Genomic DNA, 21,212 nt, shown 5'->3' on the forward strand with positions numbered 1-21,212 from the left:
ACAAGAAAATATGACATTTATGTCTTTTTTAAAAAGTAAGTTTCAAGTTTTCATAGGGAATTTTTGTGTGTGTGTGTGTGTGTGTGTGTGTGTGTGTGTGTGTGTGCGCGTCTTTCCCTGCCATTTCCTCCTTGGTCAAACATACCATTTCCCCTTTGTACGCATTCTTAGACACATAGATCCTATACAGACACACTTAATACTAGTGTTATTTTCTTTTACTTCTTGGAGTTAATTTTCTTTCATTTTCAGATCTTGCCTAATATTTTTTAAATTTTAATTTCTTTGAAAGTTCCATCTTGACATTTTTCCTTCAGTGTAATACTGACTCTTCTAGGAAGCAAAAGTGGTCTTCCTCTTTCTCTTCATGATCAGTTTTATTCTTCATTGTTGAAACCTGGAGGCTTTTAAAGGAAGTGAAAATGAAGTCTCTTGTAACAAGATTGTAACCAAAGGCTGAAATGTTGCTTCAATTTTATGACCCCAGTCTCTAATACTCCAGTTCATGTGTAGTCTCTCCTGAGAACTTCATTCAACAAACATTTATCGAATGCCTATGTTATGTGAGGAATGGTTCTAGGTACTTGGGATAGGTAAAAAAAATTTCAAGTGCGGTCTTTAAAGAGGTCACAGTCTAGCAGGGGAGAAAGGGTAATTTTAGACTAGGCATCATGTTCATTTGAACAGGATTGTATGTTCAAATAGTGCTGCATAATGATAATAAAGTCTTTATTGTTCTCTTGATCACCCCAGCTTAGATGAAAGAGCTATGAAACACAGATTTTGAACAAGTTTTGTGTATATAAATTGTAAACGTTTATGCATATGTATAGAGATTTTTAAAAACTTTTTATTTTGAAACAATTAGATTGATAGAAGTTGCAAAAACCAGCTTCTCCCAATGACTACATTTTATACAACTGTAATATATTATCAAAACTAGTAAATTAACATTGGTACAGTGTGTATGTGTATTTCTATGCCATTTTATCACGTGTGGATTTGTGTAACCACCACCACAATCAAACTACAGGACTATTTCAGCACCACCAAGATTTCCTTTGTACTCTTCTGTTAGAGTCACTCTCTGTGCCCCCATCCCTAACCCCTGGAGACTCCTAATCTGTTGTCTATGTCTATAATTTTGTTATTTTGAAAATGTTATATAAATGGAATTATACAGTATGTGAAATTTTGATATTGGCTTTTCTCATTCAGCATAATGTTCTTGACATCCATCTAGGTTGTCGCATATATTGTACCTTTTGATTTCTGAGTACTATTCCACGATATGGATATACCATGGTATGTTTAACCATTTATCTGTTAAAGGACAATTGGTTGTTTTCAGTTTTTTTCTGCTACAAATAGAGCTGCTATATATTCTAATACAAGTTTTAGTGTGGCCTAAGGTTTTTGTTTCTACAAATGAAAACTAGGAGTAAGATTGCTAAATCTTATGATAAGATCATACTTAACTTATACCACATTAAGTTTAAAATACTTTTCTACCAGTATGAAAGATCATTTCTCCACCTCCTTTCCGGCATTTGATAGTGTCACAGGTTTTTATTTGACATGTTCTAATCTGTGTGTAGTGATATTTCATTGTCGTCTTAGTTTGCATTTTCCTAATGGCTAGTGATATTGAATATCTTTTCATTTGCTAGTTTGCCCTCCTTCCATCCTTTTGGGTAAATTGTCCCTTTAATATCTCTTGCCATATTCCAACCGGATTGTTTGAATTGTTTTCCTGTTGAGTTTTGAGAGTTCCTTATATATTCAAAGGATATAAGTCCTTTGTCAGATAGGTGGATTGCAAGTATTTTCTCCTGGTCTGTAGCCTGTCTTTTCAGTCTCAAAAAGGATCTTTCACAAAGCAAAAGTTTTCAATTTTGATGAAGTTTGATTTTTTTTATTGTAGATGATATAAAGTTTCCATAATGACTGTTGAATTTTGTCAGATACCTTTTATGTGTTAATTGATGTGATTGTTTGATTTTTCTCTTTTAGATTGCCAATATGGTGGGTTGCATTGACAGTTCTTTTTAATATTGACCTAGCATTGTATCCCTGGAATAAATCTCCTTGGTCATAGTGTATAATACTTTTTATATACTACAAATTTCTATTTACTAATATTTTATTAAGGATATTTACATCAATATGTATGAGGGATATTGGTCTGTAGTTTTCTTTTTTTATACTGGCTTTGGTTTTGGTATCAAGATAATACGGGTCTCATTTATTTAATTGATTCATTTCTTAGTATTTCCTTATTTCTGCTTGCTTTGGATTTATCTTGTTCTTTTTTTCTGTCTTAAGGTGGGAACTTAGATTATTGATTTGATACTTTTCTTCTTTTTTACTGGAAGCATTTAGGGCCATAAATATCCCTCTCAGCACTGTTAGTCTCACATATTTTGGTATGTTGATATGTTCACTGAATGTAATGTCCTCTAGGTTCATGCATACTGTTGCAAATGGCAGGATTTCCTTCTTTTTTCTGGCTGAATAATATTCCACTGTTTGTATGTTTGTGTGTGTGTGTGTGTGTGTGTGTGTGTGTGTGTGTGTGTATCTCACATTTTCTTTATCCATTCTTCTGTCAATAGACACTTAGGTTGTTTCCATATCTTGGCTATTGTGATTAATGCAGCAATGAACGTGGAAATGCAGACATCTCTTTAAGATACAAATTTCATTTCCTTAAGATAAATACCCAATTGCTAGATCATATGGTAGTTCTATTTTTAAATTTTGAGGATTTTCCGTACTGTTTTCCATAATGACTGTACCACTTTACATTCTCACCAAGAATATATAGGGATTCCCATTTCTCCATATCCTGACCAACAATTGTTGTTTCTTGTCTTTTTGATAATAGCCATTCTAACAGGTATGAGGTGACATCTCATTGTAGTATTGATTTGCATTTCCCTGATGATTAGTGATATTGAGCATCTTTTCATGTATCTGTTAGCCATCTGTATGCCTTCTTTGAGAAAATGTCTATTCACATCCTCTGCTCATTTTTTAATTGGATTGTTTGGGTTTTTGCTATTGAATTATATAAGTTCTTTATATATTTTGGATATTACCCCTTTATCAGATATATGATTTGCAAATATTTTCTCCCATTTGGTAGGTCTCCTTTTCATTTTGTTGGTGGTTTCCTTTGCTGTGCAGAGGCTTTATAGTTTGATGTAGTCCCACTTATTTATTTTTGGGTTTTGTTGCCTTTATATTTTGTGTCAGCTCCAAAAGATCATCACCAAGACTATGTCAGTGAGCTTACCACCTATGTTTTCTTCTAGGAGTTTCATGGTTTTAGGTCTTACATTCTAGTCTTTAACCCATTTTGAGTTAATTCTTATGTGACGTGTAACACGTAAGATACTGGTCTAATTTCATTCTTTTGCACGGGGCTGTCCATTGTTCCCAAAACCATTTATTGAAGAGACTATCCTTTCCCAATTGTGTATTCTTGGTGCCCTGATCAAAGATTAGTTGACCACATATGCAAGGGTTTATTTCCGGGTTTTCTATTCTGTTTTATTGGTCTTTGTGACTGTTTATATGTCAGTTTGTATGTGTGGGTGTGTCTACTCATTTGATTTTGTATTTTGATTTAGTATTTTTCTCACTTCTATTTATTTCTGATTTACTCTTTTTACTTCCAGTTTTTTTTTTAATATATTTATTTATTTATTTATTTATCTTTGGCTGCATTGGGTCTTTGTTGCTGTGCACGGGCTTTCTCTAGTTGCGGTGAGCTGGGGCTACTCTTTGTTGTGGTACGCAGGCTTCTCATTGCGGTGGCTTCTCTTGTTGCGGAGCACAGGCTCTAGGCGTGCGGGCTTCAGTAGTTGTGGCACATGGGCTCAGTAGATGTGGCTCGTGGGCTCTAGAGCGCAGGCTCAGTAGTTCTGGTACACGGGCTTACTTGCTCCGTGGCATGTGGGATCTTCCCGGCCCAGGGATTGAACCCATGTCCCTTGCATTGGCAGGTGGATTCTTAACCACTGCGCCAGCAGGGAAGCCCCTCTTCTAGTTTTATTAAACTATAATTGGCATACAGCACTGTATAAGTTTAGGGTGTAGAGCATGATAATTTCACTTCCATACATCATGAAATGACTACCAAGATAAGTTTAGTGAATATCTATCATCTTATATAGATACAAAATTAAATAGAAAAAAATGTTTTTTCCTTGTGATAAGAACCATTAGGGTTTACTCTCTTAACAACTTTCATATATAACATACAGCAGTGTTAATTATATTTATTATGTTGTATATTACATCCCTAGTACTTGTTTAGCTTATAATTGGAAGTTTGTACCTTTTATCTACTTTTATCTAATTCCCCTTCTCCCTACCTATCATCTCTGGTAGCACAAACCTCACCTTTTTTTCCTATGAGTTTGTTTCTTTGTTTGTTTTTGAAGTATAATTGACCTACAATACTATGTTAGTTCCTGGTATATAAGATAGTGACTTGATATATCTATACATTTCAAAATGATCACCACAATAAGTCTAGTTGTCATGTGTCACCACAGAAAGATATTACATAATTATTGACTATATTCCCCATACTGTGCATTTCATAGCCATGTCTCATTTATTTTGCAACTGGAAATTTGTACTGTACCTCTTAATCTCCCTCACCTATTTCTCACCTACCCTGACCCCTCTCCCCTCTGGCAACCACCTATTTGTTCTCTATATTTATGACTCTGTTTCTGTTTCATTATGTTTGTTCATTTGTTTTTTAGAGTCCACATATAAGTGAAATCATACAGTATTTATCTTTCTCTGTCTGACTTATTTCACTTAGCATAATACCCTCCAAGTCCATCCATGTTGTTGCACATGGCAAGATTTTATCCTTTTGTATGGCTGTGTAATACTCCATTATATACATATACCACATCTTCTTTATCCATTCATCTGTTGACGGACACTAAGGTTGCTTCCGTATCTTGGCTATTGTAAATAATGCTGCAGTGAACACAGGGACACATGTATCTTTTCTGTTGAATCATTAGCGTTTTTGTTTTCTTCAGATAAATACCCAGGAGTGGAATTGCTACATCATATAATAGTTCTATCTTTAATTTATTGAGGAATCTCCGTACTGTTTTCCATAGCGGCTACACCAATTTACATTCCTACCAACAGTGCACGAGGATTCCCTTTTCTTCACATCCTTGTCAACACTTGTTATTTGCTGTCTTCTTGATAATGGCCATTCTGACAGGTGTGAGGTGATATCTCATTATGGTTTTGATTTTCATTTCCCTGATGATAAGTGATGTTAAGCATCTTTTCATGTCCCTGTTGGCCATCTGTATGTCTTCTTTGAACAAATGTCTATTCAGATCCTCTGCCCATTTTTTTAACCTGTTTATTTGGTGTTTTAGTGTTGAATTGTATGCCAGTACTGTTTTGACTATAGCTTTGTAATATAGTTGGAAATCAGAGAATGTAATGCTTCCAACTTTGGTCTTCTTTCTCAAGATTTAGCTATTCAGGGTCTTTTATGGTTCCATACAAATTTTAGTATTGTTTGTTCTATTTCTATGTCTAAATCTATTTTTACAGGTTAAGAACTCAAGCTGTATTTAAGTCAAGAGAACTGGTTGCTAATAAAGACATTACTACACCCCGAGAGCTGAGGCTGGATATGAATGAGAGTGGCTCTGGACCAAGGTAAACTTGGGTGGTCGGTGAAGGCAAAATATGTAGCACACAGATATTAAGGATATGGTTGGTATATATTTATAGCTTCATATTGGTGAATCCAGTTTTCTGATCATATGAATAAATATATTCACATTATAAATTTTTGAAAAATATAGAAAAGTGTAAAGAAGAAAATAAAAATCATTCATAATCCTACCATTCAGAGACAATCCTATGAGGCCTTTTCCCCTCTCTCTTTCATAATAATAATTTCTATATCATAATAGGGATTATGCTTATACAGAATTTTATTTTTTGCTTTTTTTTGTGTATCCCAGTTTCTGATGTCCTTTTTTATGAAAACATGATATTAATTCATTTAACCAATATCTATCATGTGATGAATATTACTCAATATTTATCAATAAGCCTGTTATTGGATAATATAAGGTTTTACTATTATACAATAAATTATGCTTTGAGGAACATTTCTGTACATACATTTTTAATGTATGCAGAACTACTAGCTTAAAGTACGTATAAATCCTTTTAAGATTCTTTTTTTTTTTTTTACATCTTTATTGGAGTATAATTGCTTTACAATGGTGTGTTAGTTTCTGCTTTATAAAAAAGTGAATCAGTTATACATATACATATGTTGCCATATCTCTTCCCTCTTGCATCTCCCTCCCTCCCACCCTCCCTATCCCACCCCTCTAGGTGGTCAAAAACCACCGAGCTGATCTCCCTGTGCCATGCGGCTGCTTCCCACTAGCTATCTGTTTTAAGTTTGGTAGCGTATATATGTCCATGCCACTGTCTCACTTTGTCACAGCTTACCCTTCCCCCTCCCCATATCCTCAAGTCCATTCTATAGTACATCTGTGTCTTTATTCCCATCTTTCCCTTAGGTTCTTCATGACATTTTTTTTTCTTAGATTCCACATATATGTGTTAGCATACGGTATTTGTCTTTATCTTTCTGACTTACTTCATTCTGTATGACAGACACTAAGTCCATTGACCTCACCACAATAAACTCATTTTCGTTTCTTTTTATGGCTGAGTAATATTCCATTGTATATATGTGCCACATCATCTTTATCCATTCATCCAATAATGGACACATAGGATGCTTCCATCTCCTGGCTATTGTAAATAGAGCTGCAATGAACATTTTCGTACATGACTCTTTTTGAATTATGGTTTTCTCAGGGTATATGCCCAGTGATGGGATTGCTGGGTCATATGGTAGTTCTATTTGTAGTTTTTTAAGGAACCTCCATACAGTTCTCCATAGTGGCTGTACCAATTCACATTTCCACAGCAGCACACGAGTGTTCCCTTTTCTCCACACCCTCTCCAGCATTTATTGTCTATGGATTTTTTAATGATGACCATTCTGACCGGTGTGAGATGATATCTCATTGTACTTTTCATTTGCATTTCTTTAATGATTAATGATGTTGAGTATTCTTTCATGTATTTGTTGGCAATCTGTGTATCTTCTTTGGAGAAATGTCTGTTTAGGTCTTCTGCCCATTTTTGGATTGGGTTGTTTGTTTTTTTGTTATTGAGCTGCATGAGCTGCTTGTAAATTTTGGAGATTAATTCCTTGTCAGTTGCTTCATTTGCAAATACTTTCTCCCATTCTGAGGGTTGTCTTTTTGTCTTGTTTATGGTTTCCTTTGCTGTGCAAAAGCTTTGAAGTTTCACTAGGTTCCATTTGTTTATTTTTGTTTTTATTTCCATTTCTCTAGGAGATGGGTCAAAAAGGATCTTGCTGTGATTTATGTCATAGAGTGTTCTGCCTATGTTTTCCTCTAAGAGTTTGATAGTTTCTGGCCTTACATTTAGGGCTTTAATCCATTTTGAGCTTATTTTTGTGTGAGGTGTTAGGGAGTGTTCTAATCTCATACTTTTACATGTACCTGTCCAGTTTTCCCAGCACCACTTATTGAAGAGGCTGTCCTTTCTCCACTGTACATTCCTGCCGCCTTTATCAAAGATAAGGTGACCATATGTGCGTGGCTTTATCTCTGGGCTTTCTATCCTGTTCCATTGATCTATATTTCTGTTTTTGTGCCAATACCATACTGTCTTGATTACTGTAGCTTTGTAGTATAGTCAGAAGTCAAGGAGCCTGATTCCTCCAGCTCTGTTTTTCGTTCTCAAGCTTGCTTTGGCTATTTGGGGTCTTCTGTGTTTCCATACAAATTATGAAATGTTTTGTTCTAGTTCTGTGAAAAATGCCAGTGGTAGTTTGATAGGGATTGGATTGAATCTGTAGATTGCTTTGGGTAGTAGAGTCATTTTCACACTGTGGATTCTTCCATCCAAGAACATGGTATATCTCTTCATCTATTTGTATCATCTTTAATTTCTTTCATCAGTGTCTTATAATTTTTTGCATACAAGTCTTTTGTCTCCTTACGTAGGTTTATTCCTAGATATTTTATTCTTTTTGTTGCAGTGGTAAATGGGAGTGTTTTCTTGATTTCACTTTCAGATTTTTCATCATTAGTATATAGGAATGCCAGAGATTTCTGTGCATTGATTTTGTATCCTGCCACTTAACCAAATTCATTGATTAGCTCTAGTAGTTTTCTGGTAGCATCTTTAGGATTCTCTATGTATAGGATCATGTCATCTACAAACAGTGACAGCTTTACTTCTTCTTTTCCGATTTGGATTCCTTTTATTTCCTTTTCTTCTCTGATTGCTGTGGCTAAAACTTCCAAAACTATGTTGAATAAGAGTGGTGAGAGTGGGCAACCTTGTCTTGTTCCTGTTCTTAGTGGAAATGCTTTCAGTTTTTCACCATTGAGGAGGATGTTGGCTGTGGGTTTGTCATATATGGCCTTTATTATGTTGAGTAAAGTTCCCTCTATGCCTACTTTCTGGAGGGTTTTTATCATACATGGGTGTTGAACTTTGTCAAAAGCTTTCTCTGCATCTATTGAGATGACCATATGGTTTGTCTCCTTCAATTTGTTAATATGGTGTATCACATTGATTGATTTGCGTATTTTGAAGAATCTTTGTATTCCTGGAATAAACCCCACTTGATCATGGTGTATGATCCTCTTAATGTGCTGTTGGATTCTGTTTGCTAGTATTTTGTTGAGTATTTTTGCATCTATGTTCATCAGTGATTTTGCCCTGTAGTTTTCTTTCTTTGTGACATCCTTGTCTGGTTTTGGTGTCCGGGTGATGGTGGCCTCGTAGAATGAGTTTGGGAGTGTTCCTCCCTCTGCTATGTTTTGGAAGAGTCTGAGAAGGACAGGTCTTAGCTCTTCTATAAGTGTTTCATAGAATTCGCCTTGAAGCCATCTGGTCCTGGGCTTTTGTTTGTTGGAAGATTTTTAATCACAGTTTCAATTTCAGTGCTTGTGATTGGTCTGTTCATATTTTCTATTTCTTCCTGATTCAGTCTTGGCAGATTGTGCATTTCTAAGAATTTGTCCATTTCTTCCAGGTTGTCCATTTTATTGGCATAGAGTTGCTTGTAGTAATCTCTCATGATCTTTGGTATTTCTGCAGGGTCAGTTGTTACTTCTCCTTTTTCATTTCTAATTCTATTGATTTGACTCTTCTCCCTTTTTTTCTTGATGAGTCTGGCTAATGGTTTATCAGTTTTGTTTATCTTCTCAAAGAACCAGCTTTTAGTTTTATTGATCTTTGCTATCATTTCCTTCATTGCTTTGTCATTTATTTCTGATCTGATCTTTATGATTTCTTTCCTTCTGCTAACTTTGTAGTTTTTTTGTTCTTCTTTCTCTTAATTGCTTTAGGTGCAAGGTTAGGTTGTTTATTCTAGGTGTTTCCTGTTTCTTAAGGTAGGATTGTATTGCTATAAACTTCCCTCTTAGAACTGCTTTTGCTGCATCCCATAGGTTTTGGGTCATTGTGTCTCCATTGTCATTTGTTTCTAGGTATCTTTTGATTTCCTCTTTGATTTCTTCAGTGCTCGTCTCATTGTTAAGTAGTGTATTGTTTAGCCTCCATGTGTTTGTATTTTTTACAGATCTTTTCCTGTAATTGATATCTAGTCTCATAGCATTGTGGTCTGAGAAGATACTTGATACAGTTTCAGTTTTCTTAAATTTCCCAAGGCTTGATTTGTGACCCAAGATACGATGTATCCTTGAGAGTGTTCCATGAGTACTTGAGAAAAATGTGTATTCTGTTGTTTTTGGATGGAGTGTCCTATAAATATCAATTAAGTCCATCTTGTTTAATGTATCATTTAATGCTTGTGTTTCCTTATTTATTTTCATTTTGGATGATTTGTCCATTGGTGAAAGTGGGGTGTTAAAGTCCCCTACTATGAATGTGTTACTGTCGATTTCCCCTTTTATGGCTGTTAGTATTTGCCTTATGTATTGAGGTGCTCCTATGTTGGTTGCATAAATATTTACAATTGTTATATCTTCTTCTTGGATTGATGCCTTGATCATTATGTAGTGTCCTTCTTTGTCTCTTCTAATAGTCTTTATTTTAAAGTCTATTTTGTCTGATATGAGAATTGCTACTCCAGCTTTCTTTTGGTTTCCATTTGCATGGAATATCTTTTTCCATCCCCTCACTTTCAGTCTGTATGTGTCTCTAGGTTTGAAGTGGGTCTCTTGTAGACAGCATATATATGGGTCTTGTTTTTGTATCCATTCAGCCAGTCTGTGTCTTTTGGTGAGAGCATTTAATCCATTTACATTTAAGGTAATTATCGATATGTATGTTCCTATTCCCATTTTCTTAATTGTTTTGGGTTTGTTATTGTAGGTCTTTTCCTTCTCTTGTGTTTCTTGCCTAGAGAAGATCCTTTAGCATTTGTTGTAAAGCTGGTTTGGTGGTGCTGAACTCTCTCAGCTTTTGCTTGTCTGTAAAGGTTTTAATTTCTCCATCAAATCTGAATGAGATACTTGCTGGGTAGAGTAATCTTGGTTGTAGGTTTTTCTCCTTCATCACTTTAAATATGTCCTGCCAGTCCCTTCTGACTTGCAGAGTTTCTGCTGAAAGATCAGCTGTTAACCTTATAGGGATTCCCTTGTGTGTTATTTGTTGTTTTTCCCTTGCTGCTTTTAATATGTTTTCTTTGTACCGTTTGCTTAATATGTGTCTTGGCGTGTTTGTCCTTGGATTTATCCTGTATGGGACTCTCTGTGCTTCCTGGACTTGATTAACTATTTTCTTTTCCATATTAGGGAAGTTTTCTATAATCTCTTTCTATAATCTCTCCAAATATTTTCTCAGTCCCTTTCTATTTCTCTTCTTCATGTGGAACCCCTATAATTTGAATGTTGGTGTGTTTAATGTTGTCCCAGAGGTCTCTGAGACTGTCCTCAGTTCTTTTCATTCTTTTTTCTTTATTCTGCTCTGCAGTAGTTATTTCCCCTATTTTATCTTCCAGGTCACTTATCCGTTCTTCTGCCTCAGTTATTCTGCTATTGATCCCTTCTAATTTCATTTATTGTGTTGTTCGTCGTTGCTTGTTTCACCTTTAGTTCTTCTAGGTCCATGTTAAATGTTTCTTGCATTTTCTCTATTCTATTTCCAAGATTTTGGATCATCTTTACTATCATTATTCTGAATTCTTTTTCAGGTAGACTGCCTATTTCCTCTTCATTTGTTAGGTCTGGTGGGTTTTTATCTTGTTCCTTCATCTGCTGTGTGTTTTTCTGTCTTCTCATTTTGCTTATCTTACTGTGTTTGGGGTCTCCTTTTTGCCGGCTTCAGGTTCATAGTTCCCATTGTTTTTGGTGTCTTCCCCAGTGGCTAAGGTTGGTTCAGTGGGTTCAGTAGGCTTCCTGGTGAGGGGACTAGTGCCTATGTTTTGGTGGATGAGGCTGGATCTTGTCTTTCTGGTGGGCAGGTCCATGTCTGGTAGTGCGTTTTGGGGTGTCTGTGAAGTTATTATGATTTTAGGCAGCCTCTCTGCTAATGGGTGGGGTTGTGTTCCTGTCTTGCTAGTTGTTTGGCATGTGGTGTCCAGCACTGTAGTTTGCTGGTCATTGAGTGAAGCTGGGTGTTGGTGTTGAGATGGAAATCTCTGGGAGATTTTTGCCGTTTGATATTATGTGGAGCTGGGAGGTGTCTTGTGGACCAGTGTCCTGAAGTTGGCTCTCCCACCTCAGAGGCAGAGCACTGACTCCTAGCTGCAGCACCAAGAGCCTTTCATCCACACTGCTCAGAATAAAAGGGAGAAAAGGAGAAAGAAAGAAAGAGGATAAAAGAAAATAAAAGTCAGATAAAATAAAGTTATTAAAATAAAAAATAATTATTAAGAAAAAAATTTTTTAAAAGTAAAAACAAACAAACCAAAACAGACGGATAGAACCCTAGGACAAATGGTGAAAGCAAAGCTATACAGACAAAATCTCACACAGAAGCATACACTCACAAAAAGGGGAAAAAATAATAAATCTTGCTCTCAGAGTCCACCTCCTCAATTTGGCATGATTCATTGTCTATTCAGGTATTCCACAGATGCAGGGTACATCAAGTTGATTGTGGAGATTTAATCCGCTGCTCCTGAGGCTGCTGGGTGAGATTTCCCTTTCTCTTTTTTGTTGGCATAGCTCCCAGGGCTCAGCTTTGGATTTGGCCCCGCCTCTGCATGTAGGTCGCCGGAGGCCGTCTGTTCTTCGCTCAGACAGGACGGGGTTAAAGGTGCAGCTGCTTGGGGGACTCTGGCTCACTCAGGCCGCGGGGAGGGAGGGGTACGGATGCGGGGTGAGCCTGCGGGGGCAGAGGCCTGCGTGACGTTGCACCAGCCTGAGGCGCGCCATGCGTTCTCTCGGGGAATTTGTCCCTGGATCCCGGGAACCTGGCAGTGGCGGGCTGCACAGGCTCCCCGGAAGGGAGTTGTGGATAGTGACCTGTGCTCACACACAGGCTTCTTGGTGGTGGCAGCAGCAGCCTTAGCATCTCATGCCTGTCTCTGGGGTCCGCGCTGTTAGCCGCGCCTTGCGCCCGTCTCTGGAGCTCCTTTAAGCAGCACTCTTAATCCCCTTGCCTCGCGCACCAGGAAACAAAGGGAGAAGAAAAGGTCTCTTGCCTCTTCAGCAGGTCCAGACTTTTCCCTGGACTCCCTCCCAGCTAGCGGTGGTGCACTAACCCCTTCAGGCTGTGTTCACGCCGCCAGTCCTCTGCCTGCGTGCGGATGGAAGCCTGAGCCTCAGCTCCCAGCCCCGCCCTCCCCAGCGGGTGAGCCGACAAGCTTCTCGGGCTGGTGAGTGCCGGTCAGCACCGATCCTCTGTGCGGGAATCTCTCTGCTTTGCCCTCCTCACCCCTGTTGCTGTGCTCTCCTCTGTGCCTTCGAAGCTTCCCCCTCCGCCACCCGCAGTCTCCGCCCGCGAAAGGGCTTCCTAGTGTGTGGAAACCTTTCCTCCTTCACAGCTCCCTCCCACTGGTGCAGGTCCCGTCCCTATCCTTTTGTCTCTGTTTATTCTTTTTTCTTTTGCCCTACCCAGGTACGTGGGGACTTTCTTGCCTTTTGGGAGGTCTGAGGTCTTCTGCCAGCATTCAGTACGTGTTCTGTAGGAGTTGTTCCACGTGTAGATGTTTTTCTGATGTATCTGTGGGGAGGAAGGTAATCTCCGCGTCTTACTCTTCCGCCATCTTCCCCCTCTCCCCCCTTTTAAGATTCTTGATTCACATTGCCAAATTGCTTTTCATAAAAAGTTAAATCAGTTTACACCCCAAAATCAATGTTTGAGAATGCTGTTTTCATGAAATATAAAGAATTTTTGGCCAGTGTTTTTTCAAATATATTTTTTCCCTATTCTCTTTATCCTCTCCTTTTGGAACTCTGTTTACATGTATATTAGAGCTTTAGTTTATTGTCCCAGAGGTCCCTGGCTCTTTGCTAATTTTTTAAAATCTATTTTTCTTTATTCTTCGTATTGAATAATTTCTATTGATCTATCCTCAGATTCATCAACTCTCTTCTGTTATTTCTAATCTGCCATTAAGCCCATACAATGATTTTTTTTAATTTCAGATGTTGGTTTTTTTGGTTTTAGAATTTCCATTTGGATCTTTGTTATAATTTCTATTTCTCTGTTAAAATTTTCTATTTTATTCATTACAGGTGTGTTTTTTCCTTTAAAATCCTTGTCTGCTAATTCTAACACCTGGTTCATCTTGGGGTTTGTTTCCACTAATTGACTTTTCTATTGAGTGTTGGTCACGTTCTTCTGTTTCTTGGTATGTTTAGTAATTTTGGATTGTTTCCTGGTCATTGTGAGTAACTCTAGAATTCAGTTATATAGGTATATCTCATTTTATTATGCTTCACTTTATCATGCTTCACAAATAATTGTGGTTTTTACAAATTGAAGGCTTGTGGCAACCTTGTGTCGAGCAAGTCTATCGGCACCATTTTTCCAAAAGCATTTGCTCACTTTGTATCTCTGTGCTACCTTTTCCTAATCCTTACAATATTTCTAATATTATTATTGTTGTTACTATCATTATTATTATATTTGTTATAGTGATCAGTGATCTTTGATTTTACTTTGCAAAAAGATTATGACTTGCTGAAAGCTCAGATGATGGTTAGCATCTTTTAGCAATAAAGTATTTTTTAATTAAGGTGGGTTTTTTTTTTAGACATAATGCTTATGCACATTTAATAGACTACAATATAGTGTAAACATAACTTTTATATGCACTGGGAAACCAAACAATTTGTGTGACTCCTTTTGTTGCAATATTCACTTCATTGTGGTGGTCTGGAACCAAAACTACAGTGTCTTCAAGGTATGCCTGTATTTCTCTGAACAATGTTAATTTTCTGTGTGCTAGTGGGCAGTTAATTTAACTGAACTCAGATTCCAAGCTCTATCTCCCTGGAGTAAGTGGCAGCGATAATCACTATTGAGTTATTTTAACTTTAATTAGGTTGCTTAAGTCTGCCCTGTTCATGTGTAGTTCATGTGTAGTTCAGGGGTCAGCCCAAACTGGCAGGGTTGTTGCATAGAATTTGAGGCTTTCCTGTTTCTCTCTCTCCACTCCAAGATTTTTCACTTTTTAGCTACTTTGGTCAACCTAGACTCTATCCTCTGGTTCTTTAAGCCTACTTTCAGCTAAAAGCCATTAAAAAAAGTCAGGAACTCTTCCAGTGCCACTGTTTTCTTTTAAGTGCTAATCCTCTTACAGTTTCTGCTTCCTTTTGGCCACTTTTCAGTGCATTCAAGTTATTTTTTTCCTCCCAGAGTTTATAGTTGTTATGTGTAGATTTGATCCTATAGGAGCTACTCAGCCATTATCAGAACCCAAGAATTCTTATTTTAGCACAATTTTGCCATAATTAATTTTTTAAATTGTGGTAAAATACACATAACATAAAATTTACCATCTCAACCATTTTTTAGTATACTATTCAATAATAGTAAACATATTTACAGTGTTGTGAAACCAATCTCCAGAACTCTTTTATCCTACAAAACTGAAACTCTGTGCCCATTAATAACTACTCTTCATTTCCTCTTACCTCCATCCCCTAGCAACCACCATTTTATTTTGTTTCTACACTTTGATTATTCTAGATACCTCATATAACTGGAATCATACGGTATTTGTCTTTTTAATAAATAAAAATAATTTATTTTTATTGAAGTATAGTTGATTTACAATGTTATGTTTGTTTCAGGTGCACAGCAAAGTGATTCAGATATATATATATATATATATATATATATTCTTTTACAAATTCTTTTCGCATGTAGATTATTACAAGATATTGAGTATAGTCCCTGTGCTATACAGTAGGTCCTTGTTGTTTATCTGTTTTATATATAGTACTGTGTATATGTTACTCTCAAATTCCTAATTTATCCATCCCTATCACCTTTCCTCTTTGGTAATCATAAGTTTGTTTTCTATGTCTGTGAGCCTATTTCTGTTTTGTAAATAAGTTCATTTGTATCATTTTTTAGATTCCACATATAAGTGATATCATAGGACATTTGTATTTCTCTGTCTGACTTACTTCACTCAGAATGATAATTTCCAGGTCCATTCACATTGCTGTAAATAAAAATAATTTTATTCTTTTTTATGGCTAAGTAATCTTCCATTATATATGTATATGTATGTGTCTGTGTGTGTATACACACACACACACACACACACACACACACACACCCCACATTTTCTTTATCCATTCATCTGTCTATGGGCATTTAGGTTGCTTCCATGTCTTGGCTATTGGAAATAGTGCTGCAATGAATATTGGAGTACATGTATCTTTTCTTTCTTTTTTTTTTCTGTTAATTTTTTTTTTAATTTTTATTGGAGTATAGTTGATTTACAGTGTTTTGTTAGTTTCAGGTGTACAGCAATGTGAATCAGTTATACATATATATATATATATATATATATATATATATATCCAGTCTGTTTTAAGTTCTTTTCCCATATAGGCCATTACAGACTATTGAGTAGAGTTCCCTGTGCTATACAGCAGGTCCTTATTAGTTATCTATTTTATATATAGTAATCTGTATATGTCAGTCCCAGTCCCCCAATTTATCCCTACCCCTAACCACTGCTAACCATACGTTTGTTTTCTACATCTGTCACTCTATTTCTCTTTTGTAGATAAGTTCATTTTTACCCTTTTTTTTAGATTCAACATATAAGCGGATATCCTATGATATTTATCTTTCTCTGTCTGACTTACTTCACTCAGTCTGACAGTCTCTAGGTCCATCCATGTTCCTGCAAATGGCATTATTTTGTTCTTTTTTATGACTGAGTAATATTCCATTGTATATATGTACCACATCTTCTTTATCCACTCATATGTCGGTGGGCATTTAGGTTGTTTCCTTGACCTGGTTATTGTAAATAGTGCTGCAGTGAACATTGCGGTGCATGTGTCTTTTTGAATTATGATTTTCTCAGGGTATATGCCCAGTACTGGGATTGCTGGGTCATATGGTAATACTATTTTTAGTTTTTTAAGGAACCTCCATACTGTTCTCCATAGTGGCTGTATCAGTTTACATTCCCACCAACAGTGCAAGAGAGTTCCCTTGTCTCCACACCCTCTGCAGCATCTGTTGTTTATAGATTTTCTGATTATGCCCATTCTAACCGGTGTGAGGTGATACCTGATTGTAGTTTTGATTTGCATTTCTCTAATAATTAGTGATGTTCAACATCTTTTGATGTGCATTTTGGCCATCTATATGTCTTCTTTAGAGAAATGTCTATTTAGGTCTTCTGCCCATTTTTTGATTGGGTTGTTTGTATTTTTGATATTGAGCTTTATGAGCTGTTTGTATATTTTGGAGATTAATCCCTTGTTGGTCCTTTGTTTGCAAATATTTTCTCCCATTCTTTAGGTTGTCTTTTCATTTTGTTTATGGTTTTCTTTGCTGTGCAAAAGCTTTTAAGTTTAATTAGGTCCTGTTTGTTTACTTTTGTTTTGTTTCCATTACTCTAGGAGACATATCCAGAAAGATACTGCTGCGATTTATGTAAGAGAATATTCTGCCTGTTTTCCTCTAAGAGTTTTATAGTATCCAGCCTTACATTTAGGTCTTTGATCCATTTTGAGTTTATTTTTGTGTATGATGTTAGAGAATGTTCTAATTTCATTCTCTTACATGTAGCTGTCCAGTTTCTCCAGCACCATTTATTGAGGAGACTGTCTTTTCTCCATTGTATATTCTTGCATCCTTTGTCATAGATTAACTGACCATAGGTGCATGGGTTTATGTCTGGGCTTTCTATCCTGTTCTATCCTGATCTATTTTTCTGTTTTTGTGCCAGTACCATACTGTTTTGATTACTGTAGCTTAGTCTGAATCCAGGGAGCCTGATTCCTGCATCTCCATTTTTCTTTCTCAAGGTTGCTTTGCCTATTCAGACTCTTTTGTATTTCCTACAAATTGTAAAATTTTTTTGTTCTAGTTCTGTGAAAAATGCCATTAGTAATTTGATAGGGATTGCATTGAATCTTAGATTACCTTGGGTAGTATAGTCATTGTGATGATATTAAGTTTTCCAACCCAAGAACATGGTATATCTTTCCATCTGTTTGTGTCATCTCTGATTTCTTTCATCAGTGTCTTATAGTTTTCAGAATACAGGTCTTTTGTTTCCTTAGGTAGGTTTATTTTTAGGTATTTTATCCTTTTTGATGCAATGGTAAATGGAATTGTTTCATTAATTTCCCTTTCTGATCTTTCACTGTTAATGTATAGAAATACTACAGATTTCTGTTTATTAATTTTGTATCCTGCAACTTTACCAAATTCATTGATGAGCTCTAGCAGTTTTCTGGTAACGACTTTAGTATTTTCTTTTTTTTACATATAAATTTATTTATTTTATTTTTGGCTGCATTGGGTCTTCGCTGCTGCACGCAGGCTTTCTCTAGTTGCAATAAGCAGGGCTACTCTTTGTTGCAGTGCAAGGGCTTCTCATCGTGGTAGCTTCTCTTGTTCTGAAGCACAGGCTCTAGGTGCACGGGCTTCAGTAGTTGTGGCACACAGCCTCAGTAGTTGTGGCTCGCAGGCTCTAGAGCACAGGCTCAGTAGCTGTGGCGCATCGGCTTAGTTGCTCCACAACATGTGGGATCTTCCTGGACCAGGACTTGAACCTGTGTCCCCTGCATTGGCAGGAGGATTCTTAACCACTGTGCCACCAGGGAAACCCCAGGATTTTCTATGTATAGTATGATGTCATCTGCAAACAGTGATCATTTTGTTTCTTCTTTGCCAGTTTGGGTTCATTTTATTTATTTTTCTTCTATGATTGCTGTGGCTAGGACTTCCAAAACTATGTTGAATAAAAGTGATAAGAGTGGACATCCTTGTCTTTTTCCTGATCTTAGAGGAAATGCCTTCAGCTTTTCACTGTTAAGTATGATGTATGGTGTATGATCCTTTTAATGTGTTGTTGGATTCTGTTTGCTAGTATGTTGCTGAGGTTAAGTATGATGATCATGGTGTATGATCCTTTTAATGTGTTGTTGGATTCTGTTTGCTAGTATGTTGCTGAGGTTTTTTGCATCTGTATTCATCAGTGATATTGGTCTGTAGTTTTCTTTTTTTGTAGTATCTTTGTCTGGTTTTGGTATCAGGGTGATGGTGGCCTCGTAGAATGAGTTTGGGAGTGTTCATCCCTCTGCAATTTTTTGGAAGAGTTTGAGAAGGATGGATGTTAGCTCTTCTCTAAATGTTTGGTAGAATTCGCCTGTGAAGCCATATGGTCCTGGACTTTTGTTTGTTGGGAGGTTTTAAATCACAGTCTCAATTTCGTTACTTGAGAATTTGTCCATTTCTTCCAGGTTGTCGACTTTATTGGCATAGAGATGCTTGTAGTCTCTTAGGATGCTTTGTATTTCTGTGGTGTCCATTGCAACTTCTTTTTCATTTCTAATTTTTTTGATTTGAGTCCTCTCCCTCTTTTTCTTGATGAGTCTGGCTAAAGGTCTATCAATTTTGTTTATCTTCTCAAAGAACCAGCTTTTAGTTTTATTGATCTTTGCTATTATTTTCTTTGTTTCTATTTCATTTATTTCTGCTCTGATCTTTATGATTTCTTTCTTTCTACTAACTTTGGGTTTTGTTTGTTCTTCTTTCTCTAGTTCCTTTAGGTGTAAGGTTAGATTGTTTATTTGAGATTTTTCTTGTTTCTTGAGGTAGGATTGTATTGCTATAAACTTCCCTCTTAGAACTACTTTTACTGCATCCCATAGGTTTTGGATCGTCATGTTTTCATTGTCATTTGTCTCTAGGTATTTTTTGATTTCCTCTTTGATTACTTTGGTGATCTTGGTTATTGTTTTGCCTCCATATGTTTGTGTTTTTCATGTTTTTTTCCATGTAATTTATTCTAATCTCATAGTATTGTGGTCAAAAAGGATGCTTGATATGATTTCAGTTTTCTTATATTTACCAAGGCTTGATTTGTGACCCAAGATGTGACCTATCCTGGAGAATGTTCCGTGTGCACTTGAGAAGAAAGTGTAATCTGCTGTTTTCAGATGGAATGTCCTATAAATATCAATTAAATCTCTCTGGTCTACTGTGTCATTTAAAGCTTGTATTTCCTTATTATTAATTTTCTGTCTGGATGATCTGTCCATTGGTGTAAGTGAAGTGTTAAAGTCCCCCACTGTTATTGTGCTACTGTCGATTTCCTCTTTTATAGCTGTTAGCATTTGCCTTATGTATTGTGGTGCTCCTATGTTGGGTGCATATGTATTTATAATTGTTATATCTTCTCCTTGGATTGATGCCTTGATCATTATATAGTGTCCTTCCTTGTCTCTTGTAACATTATTTTAAAGTCTATTTTATCTGATATGAGTATTGCTACTGCAGCTTTCTTTTGGTTTCCATTTGCATGGAATATCTTTTTCCATCTCCTCACTTTCAGTCTGTATGTGTCCCTAGGTCTGAAGTGGGTCTCTTGTAGACAGCATATATGTGGGTCTTGTTTTTGTATCCATTCAGGCAGCCTGTGTCTTTAGGTTGGAGCATTTAATCCATTCACATTTAAGGTAATTATTGATATGTATGTTCCTATTACCATTATCTTAATTGTTTTTCATTTGTTTTTGTAGGCCCTTTTCTTCTCTTGTGTTTCCCACTTAGAGAAGTTCCTTTAGCATTTGTCATAAAGCTGGTTTGGTGGTGCTGAATTCTTTTAGCTTTTGCTTGTCTGTATAGCTCTTGATTTCTCCATTGAATCTGAATGAGTCCTTGCTGGGTAGAGTAATCTTGGTTGTAGGTTATTCCCTTTCATCATTTTAAATATATTGTGCCACTCCCTTCTAGCTTGTAGAGTTTCTGCTGAAAAATCAGCTATTAACCTTATGGGAGTTCCCTTTTATGTTATTTGTCGTTTTTCCCTTGTTGCTTTTAATAATTTTTCTTTGTCTTTATTTTTTTTCAGTTTGATTACTGTGTGTCTTGCTGTGTTTCTCCTTGGGTTTATCCTGTACGGGACTCTCTGTGTTTTCTGGACTTGGGTGGCTATTTCCTTTCCCATGTTAGGGAAGTTTTCGACTATAACCTCTTCAAATATTTTCTCAGGTCCTTTCTCTCTCTCTTCTCCTTTTGGGACCTCTATAATGCGAATGTTGGTGCATTTAATGTTGTCCCAGAGGCCTCTTAAGTTGTCTTCATTTCTTTCCATTCTTTTTTCTGTACTCTCTTCTGTAGCAGTGAATTCCACCATTCTGTCTTCCAGGTCACTTATCCGTTCTTCTGCCTCAGTTATTCTGCTATTAATTCCTTCTAGTGTATTTTTCATTTCAGTTATTGTATTGTTCATCTGTGTTTGTTTGCTCTTTTATTCTTCTAGATGTTTGTTCTTTAATTCTTCTAGATCTTTGTTAAACATTTCTTATATCTTCTCGATCTTTTCCTCCATTCCTTTTCCGAGGTCCTGGATCATCTTCACTATCATTATTCTGAATTCTTTTTCTAGACGGTTGCCTATCTCCACTTCATTTAGTTGTTTTTCTGGGGTTTTATCTTGTTCTTTCATCTGG

The 21,212-nt window shown here is 36.5% G+C and overlaps 1 protein-coding gene and 1 pseudogene across 4 annotated transcripts in view; one reads left to right on the forward strand and one right to left on the reverse strand.

Moving 5' to 3' along the window:
• Window positions 1-5,334, reverse strand: part of LOC309831243 (large ribosomal subunit protein uL4-like) — a 42,859-nt pseudogene extending 37,525 nt beyond the window's left edge. Inside the window, exon 1 of the transcript in view lies at window positions 5,284-5,334. The product of the transcript in view is annotated as a large ribosomal subunit protein uL4-like (transcript). The remainder of the gene's footprint in view (window positions 1-5,283) is intronic.
• Window positions 1-21,212, forward strand: part of KIAA1328 — a gene marked incomplete at its 5' end in the record, with an annotated part of 379,366 nt that overhangs the window by 229,030 nt on the left and 129,124 nt on the right. Inside the window, one exon of one of the 3 annotated variants that reach the window (XM_082668274.1) lies at window positions 5,611-5,718. The exons of the other annotated variants lie outside the window; for them this stretch is intronic. Coding sequence (XP_082524400.1) covers window positions 5,611-5,718 — 108 coding nt within the window. The remainder of the gene's footprint in view (window positions 1-5,610; window positions 5,719-21,212) is intronic. 3 annotated transcript variants of the gene reach the window in all.

This window comes from Grampus griseus, assembly GCF_964374135.1.
Source record: "Grampus griseus genome assembly, chromosome: 12".
NCBI lineage: Eukaryota > Metazoa > Chordata > Mammalia > Artiodactyla > Delphinidae > Grampus > Grampus griseus.